The sequence below is a fragment of the Phasianus colchicus genome, chromosome 4 (genome assembly GCF_987193195.1).
Source record: "Phasianus colchicus chromosome 4, bPhaCol1.hap1.1, whole genome shotgun sequence".
Taxonomy (NCBI): domain Eukaryota; kingdom Metazoa; phylum Chordata; class Aves; order Galliformes; family Phasianidae; genus Phasianus; species Phasianus colchicus.
The window spans coordinates 5,351,276-5,368,216 of record NC_143439.1 but is presented as its reverse complement, the minus strand read 5'-3'; the positions used below and the strand labels follow the sequence as shown (position 1 = coordinate 5,368,216).

The following is a 16,941-nucleotide window of genomic DNA, read 5'->3' as shown; positions in this document are numbered from 1 at the left end:
GCAGGCTCCGATGCCTGCTGTCCAAGCCAGAGCCATTTCCCACTGCAAAGCATTCAGCGAACTGATCGCTAGCAGGGAAGATAAAGGCCATCTTCAGTAGTAAGAGATCAGTATGCTAATTGTACTTGTCTGATGACAGTCAGGCACTTGAAACTTATTTACCATGCTAATACTGCTCCCGATTGACATTAATGCAAATCTTATGTGACCCTTAACAAAATTTGGCTTTGTGTCTACAGCTACTGAGATATTTATAGCCTATGTATGTGGCATAAGGGAAATATTTCCAGTCTTTATTCTTCCATAAATTTCCTTTTTTCATTTTGGAAAGGGAAGAAGTGAATTGTTTATTATTCTTTGGGAACGAACTAACGGGTTGTTTCTCACCGCAGCCTTACATTTACCTCTATTTCCTGTTGGTTCCATGGAACCACAAGACCAGGCATTAGTTCTGAGTTTCAGGAGAAATTCACATTTTGGCCTTGAGAGTTTGAGGGCTGAATAGACCTCCAGTCAGGTCTTTTGGTTGTTGGATTCCATCAATTTAATCTAAGTTCTGAATTTGAATGGACAGCAACTTTCCTTTAAATGGATTTCCTTTATATACTCATACATGCAAATGGAGAATTGAGCTGTTCTAGCATTGTGTCCAAATACTGCATGTTTGTGTAATCATACTGTATCATGGGAAACTTTGTCAAGGGAAGATTATGTTGCACAAAACAACTACAAAAATTCAACAAAGTCAAGGGCAGGTCTGACTCAGCTGAAAACAACACAGCCCTATTAAATGTAAATGACAACACAGAATCGCAGAATGGCCAGGGTTGGAAGGGACCTCAAGGATCACGAATCTCCAACCCCCCTGCCACATGCAGGGCCACCAATCTCCAGGTTTAATACTAAGCCAGGCTGCTCAGGGCCTTGAACATCTCCAGGGATGGTATTGTGCAGTAGCAGCATCGCTAGGTTCTTGAACTGCAGTGTTCAAGATCTGTAGCTAGCACTCAAATTTACTTAGTGTCTGAGCTGTGAAGGGAGAAGCTACTGCATATTTTTGTTTCTGCTGCTCTTCGTGCTACTTCCAGATGTTTTGTCCTGAAATAAGGAAAGGTCTTTTCCTCCGATTCATCAGAATGTTTGGAGTGCACCCTAAGCTAATTCTATATCTTGCTTATTCTATACATATTCTATACATGTTGGCAATGCGTGGTCTAGAATCTACTGTAATCTTATGGTATTTAATCTTATGGTATTGTGTCATGTTAGAGCGTGCTGTGATTACATAAGCAGTAGTTTGAAAACAAGTTCTTATGACTTTTACCAGAATTTAGCATTTATTTGTAAGAAATCCAGAAAGAAAAGGTTTTACACATGGATCCCATGTCAATTTACAGTAAAAGTAGAAAAAACCTCTATTTTCTTTAGGTGCATCACCTCTGACATCTGAAGAATAGCAATGTCGAGCAGTGTACAAGGATTACTTAAAATGAAGCATTGCTATTTGAAGTGCATACTTTTTACAAAATATACAATCAGCTAGCATATAAACATATCTATCATATATTGCCATCAATGTCCTTCTCAAAGAAAATTTTGTTACCAACATGCCAAAAAAACCCCACAGATATTTAAAATAGTTTTGTAGAGACTGACAACAGGCTTCCTAGGACACTTTGGGTGTTGTATTTCTTTTTATATTCATAAAGGAACATGCATATATAGGACTCTGGTATTAAATCTATACACTCATTATTAAGATAACCATTAAATAGTTACTTTTAAGATGTCTTGCTTTCCATAATCTCTGCTTTAGACATATAAGAAGGCTAAGTTTAAATTAAAAAAAAAAAAACTAATGGCAGCATGCTTCTAATTTTGAAAACTAACTCCAAAGATTTACCTTGGTGGCTGTTTGTTGGTATAGACAAGTTTGACTTTTTGATGCACTGTCCATTTTTTCAAAAACCCAGCATAAGTTGATGTTAAACTTTCCTGTATGTTTTCTATATGGAGAAATTTGAAACTCTTGTTGTATTTTTCCAATGCAATTCTGACTAGGGTTTCAAATCCTTAAGAGATAAGGGGTTACAACTGGACACTGATTAGGAAGATTCAACTATCCAGTCTTAATGATTGTTGATATTTCACTTATTAGTAACTATGCTTTATGAAACAGAATTCCAATAGTGAATTTAGATAATTACACTGTTAGTCTTTGCTCATCCTTATAACTATTTCCTTTTTATGAAACTTTTGATATTTAAAACCAGCGTGGTGCCAATCTGGATACAACTAAATTTCTGGGTTGTTTCATTTCCTCTTAATGAAAGGGCTGCCATGTTTTGCTTTATATGTAGTTAGTAATTTCTGCCAATATAAAAAGCTGTAAAAAGCTTATTTTTAAAAAGTGGAATAAAAGCTAAGTTTATTCTTGACCTCTGGTGCAGAGGAGAACAGCTTGTTTTTCTCTTTTACGTTCCTATTCATTGTAGTGCCACGTTCCCAGTATTCCATTCATTTTAACCACAGGAACAGTGTACTACAGAGCACCGGTGGTGATCAGACAAAGGTTTCTTTTCAATGGCCTATTTTTATGCTCTATTTATAATGCTGTCGTGAGTATTTTAGGAAAACTACTGAACAAGTAGATCTATATTACTGAGTTTTCAAAAATGTTTTAGCTGCCTGGTTTGACAGCCCAGTTTAAGGGAACAAATGATAGGCTTTGCAATAACAGCTCATTAAACAGCAGGATGGGCTTGACCTTAAGGCCTGACTTGGGAGACTTGAGTTATCAGTTTTGCAGTAGGTTTTGCATGACCCTTGGCTTATCTCTTATCTCTGTGTGCCTTAATTCTCTGCCTAGAGAATGAGAGATAATGCTCCCTTTACTTTCTTATATCATAATTTCTTCACTGTGGGAATGCTTAGTGAAAGCTAGGAGTACTGGCATGGTGCTGACTTTGGTGCTATTTACAGTAACGCATTCTGCAATGCTACAAAGATAAATTCATAAAGATGAAACGTTAGGTGTTAAAACATACGTATCATTAATATATGAATGTACTAACTAAAAATGGACTTAAGCAGTTCTGTGTATAAGTCTGACATCATTTCACGCTAAATATTGCTTTACATGCATAGCCTGAGTTGAATACGATCAACAGCACATCCAATTTCTTCATCTAAATAGTACAGACCATTAAGGGTCCCTTTGGACAAATCCTTCTTCATGCCACTGAAAATCCATTTCGGGTATCTGATGTTTGACTTGGTCTTTAATTTTCACTGATCGCTGTGAGATTCAAATGATGTGCATTTCAACCAGTAAAGTTTCATGTACATCCTCCCCCCACCTCCCCCATTTCTCCTTTCCCCCTGCTTCTAGGATATGAGTCATGGGCCTTTGTTCCAGGTCATGCAGAATGTGATACACCAGACTGCTGAAAGTGTTCATTTTAGATGGATTGCCTCAAAACAGAATTGTTGTGGCTCCACCAGGTCAGCTGTCGGCAAACTGTACTTAGAATGAGCTTCTCTATCAGTGCAGTTGTTGCAGCTTCCTCCTTTAAGACACTGAAAAGCCCATTATGAAATTGCTGAGGGGGAAAAAATGAAATAAAAGAATGTATTAGTTTCAAAATACGCGGTTGAAATTTGAAGGAATTTCTCTTATTTGGGAAATTTCAGTTAGCAGGTAAAGGAAAAAAAGCAAACAAGATAAAAACATCTCACACCTTCCCCATCTTTTTGTTTCAACTTTTCTGTATGTTAACAGATGAAAAAAAAATCAAGTTCAATTCCTTTCACATTTCAAATGTGAAAAAGGGAGGCTGCTGCATTCATCCCAGTTTCCAAACAGCTGCTGAAATTCAGGATTAGGGGTCCATCCTGTTTGCATCTGCAATTAGCTTTATCCATATGTAGAACTCCATTGAGATCAATAAGATTACTCAGGTGAGTCAAGTTACCCAGGCATGTAAATATTTGCTGAATTAGGACTAAAACTGGAAGGGAATGTAAATGTAGATGGTAAATCCTACTTAAGATAAAGGAGCTGAGCACCCACAATGCTGACTAGGGTTAACAGTTCAGGTGGTTCAAGCTTTATGTATTTCTGGACATCTTTATAAAACAGAATTCTCTTACTAAATACCTATCAAATACATTATGTATTAACAAGCATAGTTTTGCTTTGTCACTGACTTTTTTTTAATATGAGAAATCAGCTCTCTACATCAAAGGAGATAAACTGAGAACAGCTTTTATCTTGATATTCTGGAGGGAGAACAGTTGCAGTGTAAGTGCACTCCGAAGCATTAGAAAAAAAATGCAGATGTTCTCCACACAGCCAGTCCCCAGCCTGCCTTGAAGTTGAGTTGCTCATCTTAGCAACTGAAACAAGCCATTATTCAGCTGTGATCCAAGAAGCAGACCTGAATTCTCCTATCACTGCCACTGAACTAATTTCACTCCTGCATGCCGAGTCTGATTGCCTATCTTTTAAGTTTTATACTCAAGACTCCCCCACCAATCTGAAGTGCCTCCTGTCCAAATGAACAGAGTGCTGAGATACGGCAATCCAACATCATCTTCTCCCATCCTTTTCTACTTATTCTGCCCCTCATTCTCCAGCAAGACCCGGATTAAACCTCAGCTGTGCTAATCCTTATCGAGACTCAGAGATGTGGCACTTGAACGTCCCATATGCACACACCACATGCTTCCAGGCCAGCACAATGCAGCAGAGTGGTGCCTTTTTGGAGGGTTGTGTTGAGAGCAAGGCAGTTTATGCACCCACAAGTAATCAGCTAGAAGTTTGACTTCGGTTTTCTTGGTACCAGGGTGTGCAGGTTCTGCCGTCGTTTATCGATGATGCTGCCAAGCTTCAGCCTACAGCATTATTTTGATACGTGAGTTTAGAAGCTGTGGAAAACCGCATGTTTTATTCACCTTTAAACTGCAAGAGCCCCTCTTTCCTTTTGAAGCCCGCCCTATTTGCATATGCTACCTGCAGCCGCTTCGTATTCGAATGTATATGCCCTCATCAGCCGTAAAGCATTCACGTTTAGCACTTGTATAGCCGAGGATCGCGAAGTCTTTCAGCGACGGGGCTCACAAACCCCTTTGAAGTGGGGAAACCCTCGGGCGGCCGCCTCAGAGCCCGCGGCGTCCTGTCAGCCCCTCGCGGGGCGGGTGGAGCGGCGCGCCCCGAAGCCCCGTTTGTTCTCAGAGCGAAGCCCTGAGCCCGGACAGCGGGCGTTCCGAACCGCCTCCGCGGGTCGGTTAGAAGAAACCAGCGGGGCAGAGCACCCCGCCCGGCTTTACGAGCCAGCGTTACCTTTGCCGGGCGTTCAGGGAAAGGGCACGCGGGAGTGGAGCGGCATGCAGCGGCGGTGCGAGCAGCTGTGTCGGTGCAGCTTCCTGCGCAGGGCCAGGTTGGCTGCGGGAGAAGGAGGCAAGGCGTCAGGCGACTACTGCAAGTCTCACCCTCCCTCTCGGCGGGCGTCGCGGACGGCAGAGCCGCGACACCCCGCCGGCAGCGGCCGGCCCCGTTTACCCCGACGTCGGCGCAGGTGCGGCGCGCACACGCGGGCTCCGAACCGCCGGCCGCAGGGCAGCGCTTACCCGGTCTCTGCGCGGCGGCGGGCAGCAGGCTGGCCAGGAGCAGGAACACGACGCACAGCAGCTGCCGGAGCCTCATCCCTGCGGTCCGCGTTCCGTGCCGCCCGCCTCAGCCGTGTCACATGCCAGCGGCAGGCGCTCTCCCAGCCGGGCTAATAGCACGGGCCGGCCGGAGCCTCCCTCTTTTTTTCCCCGCTCCTTTCCTCCCTCTTTTTTTTTTAACTCCCCCTCTTGTCACTCCCCCTTACTTTCCATAAGCAAACAATGAAGGAATGAGAAGCCCGTGTACACGGCGGCTCCCGTCAATAGGCGAGGAGCCTTCCGAACAATGCCGTCGCTCCGCTTTCCATTGAGCCCGGGCGGGGAGCGGGCTGTGCCGTGCCCCCTCCCCCGGAGCCGGCGGGGCAGGAAGCGCCGCTTTGTCCCGCGCCGCACCGCGGGCAACGAGCCGCCAAGCGGCCGCCATTCAGCGCCCGGCAGCGCTGCGAGGCCTCGGGGGCCCTTTTGTGCCGCTAAGCACCTGAATGTGCCGGGAGCCATTTCCCAGCGGGGTTCGGGGGCTTTTGGAAGGAGGAGGTGTTGGGACTGAGCTTGGGACCACCCGCCTTTGGTGCTTTTGTGTGCGGGCACGAGCGGGGCTGGTCTCCTTTTGTTGTCCCCCAGCCTGCTGCGGGCTTGGGATGCTCTTCCAGTCGGTGATGGAGAACATGAGAATCTGAGCCTTCTGGGAAAAAGCTGCTTGTTTAAAGTAAGCCACCAAGAGTAAAATTCTACGCTGTGTTGTTAATAGAATAGCATCCTCCATAGCACACTACGGCTACGTGTAGGTAGGCCTTGATATCTCTCTGAGGGTTGCCTTTGCAGCATCCCCAACTCCTCCCTTAGGGACAGGGCTGCTGCAGGGAGGGACACATCACGTGGATTAGGACACCCTGGCCTGAAAATGGCAATGACCTTCGATCGGCATTAAGCAATATTCAGTTCAAACTCATATTCTTGAAGTGAAAAGTGGTAAAGGCATCCAAGTGAGAGGTAGTCTGTAAACAGTTATAAGGAAAGAAAGAATGCATAGACCATTGCCAGTCCCTCCGGCTATCCAGACATCTTCCACACCCGTATTTGTTGAAGCCTGCAGACATTCTGAGCGTTTTGAGGGGTTTCAGTAGGACACAGTATTGAACCGCAACATTTATAGGGTTTTTTTCATCCATAGATTGCTGTGAGCTATTAATCCAGCAGCTACTCTGTGCTAATGTTTGCAACGATTCATTTGAACAGTCAAGTCCAAGTCCCTGTAACACGTGCATCACATGTTCATTGTCATTTTGATGACATAGAAGTGTGATTTTTGGATGCTCACTCACTGGAGAAACTTTAAAATGTGTTATAGTTTCACTGTAGAACTTCTTTTGCAAGCAGTTTTCCTTCAGGTAAGTACTTATATATGGCGTACCTGATATTAGGCAAAGCACAGGCAGATATTTTTTTTACATAAAGTTGTTTTTTCCTGAGTTCAGGTGGCATGTAAGACAAGAGTTACACTGAGAGAGGATCAGAAGCGCAGGTGATAAAGTAATGGGCAGCAGCTGGAAAATTGATGGGGTAAAGTTGGATGATAACGACAGGAGAAGATAATTGGGCACTCCTTTGAAAGACTAAGGGATTAATTAGCATTCTCTTCAAGACTGGTAATTGAATCCAGCTTCTGAATCCTACCTTTCCTTTGAATGCCAGCACATAACTGTATACTCTAGTGAACGATGATGTTTGCTGCTAGCCCTTGAAAAAAGATTTTGAATACTGTCAGTATAAAATGTTAAGTAAAGTTTATCAAGCACAAGATTTCATGCTTATAGATGGTCATGCTGGCTTCAATCTCATTATCTCTATGGCTTGGGATCATATCTCTTCCATAGAATCATAGAATCATAGAATGGCCTGAGTTGAAAAGGACCACAATGCTTATCTAGTTCCAACCCCCTGCTATGTGCAGGGTCACCAACCAGCAGACCAGGCTGCCCAGAGCCACATCCAGCCTGGCCTTGAATGCCTCCAGGGATGGGGCATCCACAGCCTCCTTGGGCAGCCTGTTCCAGTGCCTCACCACCCTCTGAGTGAAACCAAAAGGCACTATAAAAATGCATTGATGGTGTAAATCTTTACTGTGCTATGAAGACTATGCTATGGAGACTGTGCTATGTGAAGACACACAGAATGCTGAGCAGAATGATGAGAAAAATGAAAATTATTTTTTTAACTTAGTGTCAGATAATATCTAACATCAACATTTCTAATCACATTTTCTAATTTTGTGTTCCCCAGATCCACCCATGCTGATGATGCTGAGGAATTATTTCACTACGCTGACAAGAACAGCAATAGAACATCTACTTCAAAAGTGTTGGGTAAGCCAAATAATCAAGTCCAATGGCACATGTCATTAGGGCAAGTTCTAGAGTTTTCTTAGTTCCTTTATATTAAGTTAAGAGGCAGTATATGAGCTGAGCAAGAAATGAAAGCAAAAATTGGAAAAACTTGCTCAGGGGGGAAAAAGTTGGTAAGGAGATGCTCAAAGGGTTAAGTTTTGATATGTTGTTTAGACATCAGTAATGCATTTTTTTTAAACCACAAATTTCACTGGCATTATTATCTCGTGGTTTTATTGGGTGTGTATGTGTTTGACAGCCACCAGCACATAGGATGATTTTTTTCTGACTGGAGTGTAGAATAAGAAGATGACTGTTATGTTTGCCTCCTTCCTCAACTGTGGGTGTGGAGGCTATACTTTCTCTAGAAAGCTCATCTGCTTGAAAGTTATGATTAGATGGGGAAATGATGTACTTTCTGTCATCATGTAGTGACCTGTGTTTGGAAACTAAATCCTACTCAAAAATGAAAACCCCTTTCCTTAAGTTTTGCAAACTGGAGAAATCAGTTTCCCTGCCTGTTTGTGCTCAGCTGCATTTCCTGCCTGGGGGATGCCTGTGCTCCGGAAGGAGATGCTGTGTGAGTTGTTCTCCAGACAGAAGGAATGCTCACCAGTTGGGTGGTAACTCGACACTGGACAGATGTGCTCGAGGAAAGGAAATAGGGGGTGGCTCAGATTAGGCTAAACCTTCTACAACTTTGCCCTTTTTTTTTCTTTTTTGAGAGAGGGAGAGAGAGGTTTTCCACATAAGTTGTAGAGATGCAGAAAGCACCTTTTGTTTCATTTTAAGCTGGGAAAAAAATTCACTATGTCCTTGGTACGAGACAGAATTAGAATGAACAGTGCAAGAGAAAAACATTTGCTGGTAGACCTTCAGTCTTTCTTACTTCTCTGACATGTATCTAGAGGATTGATTTCGTTTAATACAATGAAAGTAATGCCAGCCATGCACCTGAATAACCACCAGCCTCTCCCAGATAAATGATGGTTTTAATGATTACATACTGAACTTTCTTTAAGAAAACACATCCTTTTACGAACATCAAGTTGCACTTATTTTTCAGTTGCTTTCCAAGCTCAAGAAGCTCAGGAAGCAAATCCGAGTTTAAAATTTATCTAGAAAGTATATATATATAATTTTAAGAGGAAAGCAGTGCCTGTGATCCCTACCAGAGTGACCACATGTTCTGTTTCAGCCCTGAGAAGCGGCCGATCGGTCAGATTCTTTTCTGTCACTAGTCATAATTTCAGAGCTTTTTTAATTTAAAGAGACATTTATGTTGTCTTGAATTAATGATATTTAAGAAAAAATGCAAGGCTTGCAGAGCTGGTTGTAGAATTAATTTTAAATGCCGTTTAACATTCAAATAAGCCTTACATATTTGGACCTTTCATGCAGTAGAATTCAGCAGGAGAATTCTTGAAAAAGTATTTCTCATGTAGCAAGGAAAACTCTTGTAATCATGCAAATAATCAGAACAAGGTTACCCTTTGTGCTAAAAGCATTTAGGAAGGAGAGTTGCTTACTGCAGTCTTTAATATATAAGTTAGTGTATAAAGAAACATAGATATATTCTCGTTCTGAAGTCAGTTTTAGAGCTTTGTATGTGATTGGAAAAATCATTATTTTAATCACGGTGTGCCCAGCTATTTGTACTAATTTCAACAAGCCTTTCAGATTGTAAGTCTCAATTTCCTGGAGGTAGTTTTCTACATAACTGATCTTCTGTTTGGGATCTGGGCAGCCATTAGCCAAAGCAATACTTTAATGCAGGTAGCGTTAGGAAATGCTTGGCAAATTTCTATAGAGATTAGATGGGTAATTACTTGAGAGAGAATTTCAAATGACTCTCCAGCCCTTTGCTTATTTATACATTTGACTTCGGGTAGTAAATTTCCTTTTAGTTTCAGTAGAATTTTTCAGTGTTGCTTGCTATTTATCATTAGACATATGGTGCTGCATGGAGCAGCTCTGTAGGAAGAAAGAGCTCGTGTTCCCATGATGGGGTCTGGTGTGGTGTTTTACTATTCTGAATTGTTCTCTTCCTTAATCTCAGCATTAACCCTCTGCAAGCCCAGTCACTGACTTGCAGGGGAAATGTGCACTTTATGCATGAGTTTTCCCATGAGGGTTTGGACCTTCCTAGGCCAAACCCTTTGAACTTTGCCTCCTGGCAAAAAGATTACAGCTCTGTCTTGCCCTTCATCAACAGCTAGGCTGTGGTTTTTTTGTAATTTCCCCGTCTGAATTATTTCTTTATCTGTTGTGGTCAAGAAGGTCAGCCTTTCTGTTGCTGATGCAGCTGGTGAGAACTGCAAAAGCACAGAAGTTATGTATGATTTTTTTTTACTTTTTCACCCTGCAGGCAGGCTGAAAAACAGGAATTCCAATCTTATAGTCAAATAAAAGACAAATAAGAAAAACAAATGGAAAGACACAGAGGCAAAAAAAAGTCAAACTTTTGTTTAGGAAAATGTTGAATTCCTCACTGAATTCCTACATTGTTTGTCCCTGCACTGCCATGCAGGAAATGGCAATGTTTTCCAGCTGCATATTATTACAGGTTTGTTTGTTGAAATGTTTTGCAGTTCTTGTTTTTAATGAGGATACTGGCACCTTTGTGGTAACTAGCCTCAGGTATTCCATAGATATTTTATACTTCTAATAACAGATTTTCCAAGGAACAAGTTTTATGTTGTAGACTTGTGATACCTGGCTATGCCAGCATCTTTTTTTAATTATGAGAAGTTGTCAGTGCTTTAATTGTTGCACTAGCCAGATACCTTCCCTGGTCAGTGCTTGCTGTGGGCCTTGTTCTCTAATAGCCCTACCATTTCTCCTCCTGTTGAAGCTGCACTGACAGGGAAGGTGGGAAATTTTCGGGTAAAAATACTAATATAAGACAGAGTGTTGTCTAGCACTGGCTAGTTTTGAAAGGTGATGTTGATTTGCACTGGTTTTGCTTATGTGTATTAAATAATAATAACCTTTTATGCGAATAAAAGGCACAAAAGAAAGCTTAAAGTAAATTGAGTTGATCTCAGCACTCACCACCAGGATACTTGTGTTAAGCTCTCTAAAGAGATCTTGAGAATTTTGTAATCAGAATTTTGTGCTCAAAAACAGATGAATTCAGGACACAAAACAGCAGCAAAAAAAACCAAAACAACAAACCAAACCAAAACAACAAACCAAACCAAAACAAAAATGACTGCCACCACCACCAAGAAAAAAAAAACACCAAGGACCTCAGACAAAATATGTGTTTCGTGGAAGAGGGGTTACAGTAGGTTAAATGCATAACCTACCCTCATGGCAGGAAGTGCAGTTTAGGAGGTGTATTGCATCATAGCTTTAGAAACTCTCAGTTGAATTTGGCAGTGTTTTTATTTGCTTTTGAGCCTAGTAAATATTTTTAGCTTGCAGGTTTCTACAAAATAGCTGTCAAAATCTCTCTTTCCAGAGCCCATAAGAAACTCTATCTTATGATGTCTGGTATTCTATAAGGTCTATTTTGCAAAAGGGATGTGGTCCCTGTCCTTTCCAACTTCTTTCTACCTACCTTGTTTCAATCCTTTAAAAACATGAAGGTAATGTTAGTATGGATGCAGAGTTGAATATACTAACGTATCAGATCTGCAGAATTTCCTTCTTTATGAAGAATTTTTCCTTTAGATGATAATCAGTTTTGTGGGGTTGTGTGTCCTACCGTCACAATTTTTGAGCTCTACTTTTTATTTGACAGTAATATACATATTCAGTATTTGATTGGTAGTTTAGCTAATGACATTTGTATTCAGATTTGATATAATGAGATGTAAGAGTATAGTGAGGTGGATATATCCCAGAAAACACATCAGTTGATCAATGTAGGCTTTTGACCTTCGAGCTGATACAAATAAATATGTACACAGAATCAAAGAGTGATTAAAAATTTCCTCAAATTTCTTAACTGTGTAAGTTTGTCTGAATAATCTTGTGGCTTTGATTAGTGGACTAATACCACTCAAACTGTGTTGCTGAATTGTGAGAGGTTGTGTGAGACAGTCTCATTTGTTTTCTGCTTTATACACAGAGTAGGTCCACACACAAAAACTTGATTGAAATGCTCATGAGAACAGCTATTGCTTAAGTGCTTTGAAGAAGAGACCTACAGTGAAAAGAATTTAGAAGGGATTCTACAAGTGTACCCCTCTAAAGACTGGCTTTAGTGCACTTCTGAAAACTTCACATTTGGGTGCCTTTCTGCATATATGTGCATGCTAAAGCTGTTTTTTGCCTTCTTTTTTGTTTGTTTGTTTGTTTTCCAATGAACCACTAATATAAGGAGTGGACAGCTAGCAGAGGGCTTACAGGATATAATGTGATTTATACCTTCACACTTAAAATAATAGATGAGTTTAACAGTTTTCCAGCATGGTACATGCTGGAAGGAAAAATGCCAGTGTGACTGTCACAGCTTAAATATATATTACAACTCTTAGAGGTAGTAAAGCATGGATTCTAATTTTTACAGTGAGCAAATGAAGTATGGGAATCAGTCAGATATCCCTGGCTAGTTTATAGCCCTTGCATACATAGCCAGCATGAAGGTAGCTGTGCAATGTCCTGGGGCTGCTTTAGCCCTTGTCTTATTTAGTTTTAGGTTAAACTGTCTTTAAAAGCCTCCAGGGAGATGTTATAGGAACAGATGGGGATTAATGGGATGCAGGACTATTAAGGAAACTGGGTGAGTAGTGAAGTGGCAGAGGCAGCTATCAGTAGTTAGGCCATTTCTTTGCTGTGTGAATCTCAAGCTGTCTCACAGGGGCTTAGCAACCCCCTGCCTTTCCCATGTCCTTCCCTGTGTTGTGTCACTGCTACGAGGCCACTCTAGCAGACAGCCACTGAATATGCAATCACAGAACATCATATTTGCAAAGTCACCGTTTGAAGAATTTTGAGCTTGGATTCAACACGGCTGCAATTTCCATGCAGGATTTTTTCTTTCACAGCATTTGCAGCGAAAGAAAGAAATGCAAAGTGTTTGCACATCTATCTCACGTTCTAGGTAAAGGCTCATAGGCTTATTTGTTATCTACAGAAGACTTCAGTGATTTCCAGTGTAGAAAGCCTGGGAGGCTCTCAGCATGCTGTTACTGCAGATGTCGGCAGCTGCCCATCTGAATCTTCACAGGAGGAGCCCTGCACACATGAGCTTGTACTGCACTGCCTGTGGCACAGGCAAATGCCTCTTTGCTTCTGACTTATCTGGGAGAAGCTGGCCAGAGTTGTGGGCCAGCAGTGGCCATGCATTTCTTGCAGCCCCTTCCTACTTGTTTTCATTGTCAGGATGGAGAATGTTGGATGAAAAGTTGTTTCTGTTGTTGGCAGCGGCGTATCTGTAGCATGTTTAGGTGTGCTGGCTCAGGTATCCATAATGGCATAGCTGGGACAGTGAAGTAAACATTCTCCTGAGCATTTCCTTAAGTCCTCTGGTATGTCTGCAACCTGTTGGTAGGGCTAAGCTACTGTGGTGACAGGGATAGCCCTTCTTGAGCTAGTTGATTTAAGGCCAGCATTGAATCGGTACTAATTTCATCCTGATTAAACAGGATTAAATGCTGAATACTTAGAGAGTTAAATTATACGAGGGGTATTTATGAGAATGTGTAAAGATCACAAGCTACAGCTATTATTATCTGTTGTCCATCACTGGCATGCAGCAGAATAATTAGACCAGGATCTATTCCTATATGATAATTACTATAGTTTCCACACCAGCATCAGGGATTAAAGGCTTTAAATACAGTATAAAATCTGTTTCAAAACACAAACAGAAATCAACTGCAGTCATCTTTGGAAGGCACCAAGCGAAAGTGCTATTCCATGTGACATTTTTCAAGGGCTTAATATGTGTTTATTTGAACCTTTTATTTTAATCTCAGCAGCAAGAAACTCAGTCGGTGGCTTTTATTAATAAAGATAATACTATATACTTTTTAGAATGATATATACACTGGAAAAATATTTTAATCAGCTTAGTTTGACCGGATAGATCTGAGACAAACCCAAATAGAAAGTTGAGGTTTAGATTCAAAAATAAGTTTCAGTGACTTATTGTATTTACAGAAATACTGCTGCACATTTTAATGCAGAATCTTTATGTCTATCATATGGAAAGCTGCTTAATAGAATTGAGTAGCTTACTGCTGGCTGGTTGAAATACATTATTTTCAGCATTTGTTGCAGTTGTTACACATTAACTAACAGTGTACTAACAGCTAAGTAAATGTTTGGCAACTGATTAGAAACTCTAAATGAGGTCATAACATGCAGAGTGGTTCGGAGGCCTTTTGCAATTCCTGTGTGTCTTAGTGAATATCGTAGCTACCAAACATTCTTCACAGCTTGTAGGCTGTCATTCAGTGGTTCATTTGCATGTATGCATATCTCGAGCCATTAAGCAGATCTGTCAGCATCTCTAAAGCTGCTCATCTGCTTAAAATTCTGCAAAAGAAAAGAAAAAAAAAAGTAAATAAAAAATTCTTCACTGGGCCAAGGTGTCATGGAATAACTAAGAATTTGCTCAGAAAGTTTCAGTGTGACAATCTGGAGGACCATTGAAAACATCTGTATCCAGCAAGCTAAACAACTACTCTATATTTTGTGTGTTCAGCAGTTGATTTTTTCCTCTGAGGTGTTGTTTTCTGTTTGCAGCTCATCAGATGTTCATAAATACATTAGATGTATTCTTTTTAACATCCTTGTCTTGACAACTGCATGCATATCAACCACATCCTTTTGGTTGATTGACAAAGCAGAACTGTGAAGGTGAGGATTTGGGTCAATATATGGGCATACTTCTACTATGACAGGTTTAATTAGTAGCCAGTTTTAGTATTTGGTATAATTTGGATTGATGGATTGGCTGTGCTACAGTGGCCATAAGTGAAGTGGCATGGTAAAGAGAAATGCGAAAAAGAAAAGAAGCACGTTCTTTAATGAGATGATTTATAGGGAAAATATCTTCTGTGGCATTTCTTTGCAAGTAGCAGGGAAGGTCTCAAAGTCTTCGGGCACTGGTGAACATTTCTTAATACTGAGCAAACTTGAAACAAAAACGTGAGTTGGCTGGACGTTTGTATGAGGTTCCTCTCCTTGTGAGTGGAGGAGACCACTAAGAAAAACTAGTATAAAACATGGAAAAGGAAAAGTATTCCCTTGAATCTTAGTCGAAATACTGTTGGTTTATTCAGAGTTTCACTGTCTCATCTGTTATCAAGGAGGAAATCCTGTCTTTGCTTTCCTCCTCCTGAAAGGCAGTCTTATCAACCAACCATTCTTTACATTTGGCTCACCTAAATTTCTTCCACTTCTGGTATCTCGTGAAGCTATTAGCTTTGAAAGAAGCAGGTGGAGCCAGCCTGTGCTTAGCACTCTTACATACTGTTGGATATCTTATTTGTTTGAAGACAAAAAAGATTAATCTTGGGCATCTAAGATTCAACTGGTTTCAGTTTTCAAATTCTCAGAGCCAAGTTGCTCATTCGATTTTTAATCAGCCTTTTTAAAGATTTGTCTTTTAAAGATTAATCTTTATCAGAGGCTGATAAAAAAGGGGCCAAGCTTTGAATTTGTTCAGGATTCCACTAACAGAAGCTATAGTCACTGCATAGTGTTTGGTTATGTCAAGCAACACTATAGGCTTCATTAGAACACTAGTAATAGCACAAGGTATGCAAAACTGGCAGCTAAACATCTTGAGCTGGAATGACTTTGGGATTTTAATTAATTTATGGATTTTGTTAAATCAAGTTATATCTTTCAATGAAAACATGGAATAATAATAATAATAATTAAAAAAACCTTTAATTTCTATTGACTTAAAAACACATTCCCTCAACAAAATAATTTAAAAGAAAAATTCCAAAAGAAAAATTCCAAAAATTCCTTTTCTTAAAAATAATTTCTCCTGAGTTCAATATGCAGATATAATCCCATACTAAGTGTCAACTGTGACGGAGAGGCACTTTTTAGAATGGCAGGTAGCAACAGGACGAGGGGAAATGGCTTTAAATTGGAAGAGGGTAGATTTGACTAGATATTAGGAAGAAAGTCTTTAATCTGAGGGCAGTAAGACACTGGAATGGTTCCAATGAGGCTGTGGATGCCCCCTCCCTGGAAGCATTCAAGGCCAGGCTGGATGGGGCTGTGAGCATCTTGGTCTATGGGAGATGTCCCTGCCTATAGCAGGGAAGCTGGGGCTGGGTGATCTTAAAGGGCCCTTCCAACCCAAACCATTGTATGTACTGTTCTATGATTCTATGTATTGTAGATTTAAAGGACAGAGACGAAGCTAAATTCTCCTAATGATTTGGCTGGGAGTCTATTAGTTGTATTTTCATATTTTTTAGATGATCATATCTCCTTCGTTTGTACATAAAGGCCAGCTGAAACAGAAAATGAATCAAATATAAGATCATATTAACTTTAAGTCACTGACAGTACAACTGTCCTTATCATTGAAAGGATCTACGGACTTGTGATTTTTAACAATAAGTGCATAATTTATTTCACACTTCCAAACTAAAGAGAATTTTACTTTGGTAAGATGAAATGTGTTCACCCTTTAACTGGGCATCTAAGATCCAACTGGTTTCAGTTTTCACATTCTCAGAGCCAAGTTGCTCGTTTGATTTTTATTCAGCTTTTTTAGTTTTGTTGTTGTTGTTGTTATAAAGTGAAAGCTTCACTCCTTTCTTGATCTCAGCCCTTCCCAGCTGAAAGCCTCGAGCTTTGCCTCTACTTTTATTTTATCCCATGGATGTTTCCAAGTGATGAAAAGAGATCTTTTGAAAATTGTTTGCTCCTTTCTTTTTTTTGTTAAGCGATCAAATGCACA

At 40.7% G+C, this 16,941-nt stretch overlaps 2 protein-coding genes across 5 annotated transcripts in view; one reads left to right on the top strand and one right to left on the bottom strand.

The window, feature by feature from the left end:
- Positions 1 to 1,014: 1,014 nt before the first annotated feature.
- APELA (apelin receptor early endogenous ligand) lies at positions 1,015 to 5,984 on the bottom strand. Its single transcript, XM_031614256.2, has 3 exons — positions 5,632 to 5,984; positions 5,345 to 5,446; positions 1,015 to 3,602 (listed from the first exon to the last, which is right to left on the bottom strand). The coding sequence occupies exons 1-2, from the start codon at positions 5,705 to 5,707 to the stop codon at positions 5,358 to 5,360; spliced, it is 165 nt and encodes a 54-aa protein (XP_031470116.1). The 5' UTR covers positions 5,708 to 5,984; the 3' UTR covers positions 1,015 to 3,602; positions 5,345 to 5,357.
- Positions 5,985 to 6,280: 296 nt separating this feature from the next.
- Positions 6,281 to 16,941, top strand: part of MARCHF1 (membrane associated ring-CH-type finger 1) — a 337,967-nt gene continuing 327,306 nt past the window's right edge. For 2 of the 4 annotated variants that reach the window (XM_090138480.1, XM_090138482.1), the window contains exons 1-2: positions 6,289 to 6,376; positions 7,951 to 8,033. The gene's annotated coding sequence lies outside the window, so the exon portion shown is untranslated. Of the gene's footprint in view, positions 6,377 to 6,409; positions 7,059 to 7,950; positions 8,034 to 16,941 lie in introns of those variants that run through there. The other 2 variants (XM_090138475.1, XM_090138476.1) reach the window with 2 other exon arrangements.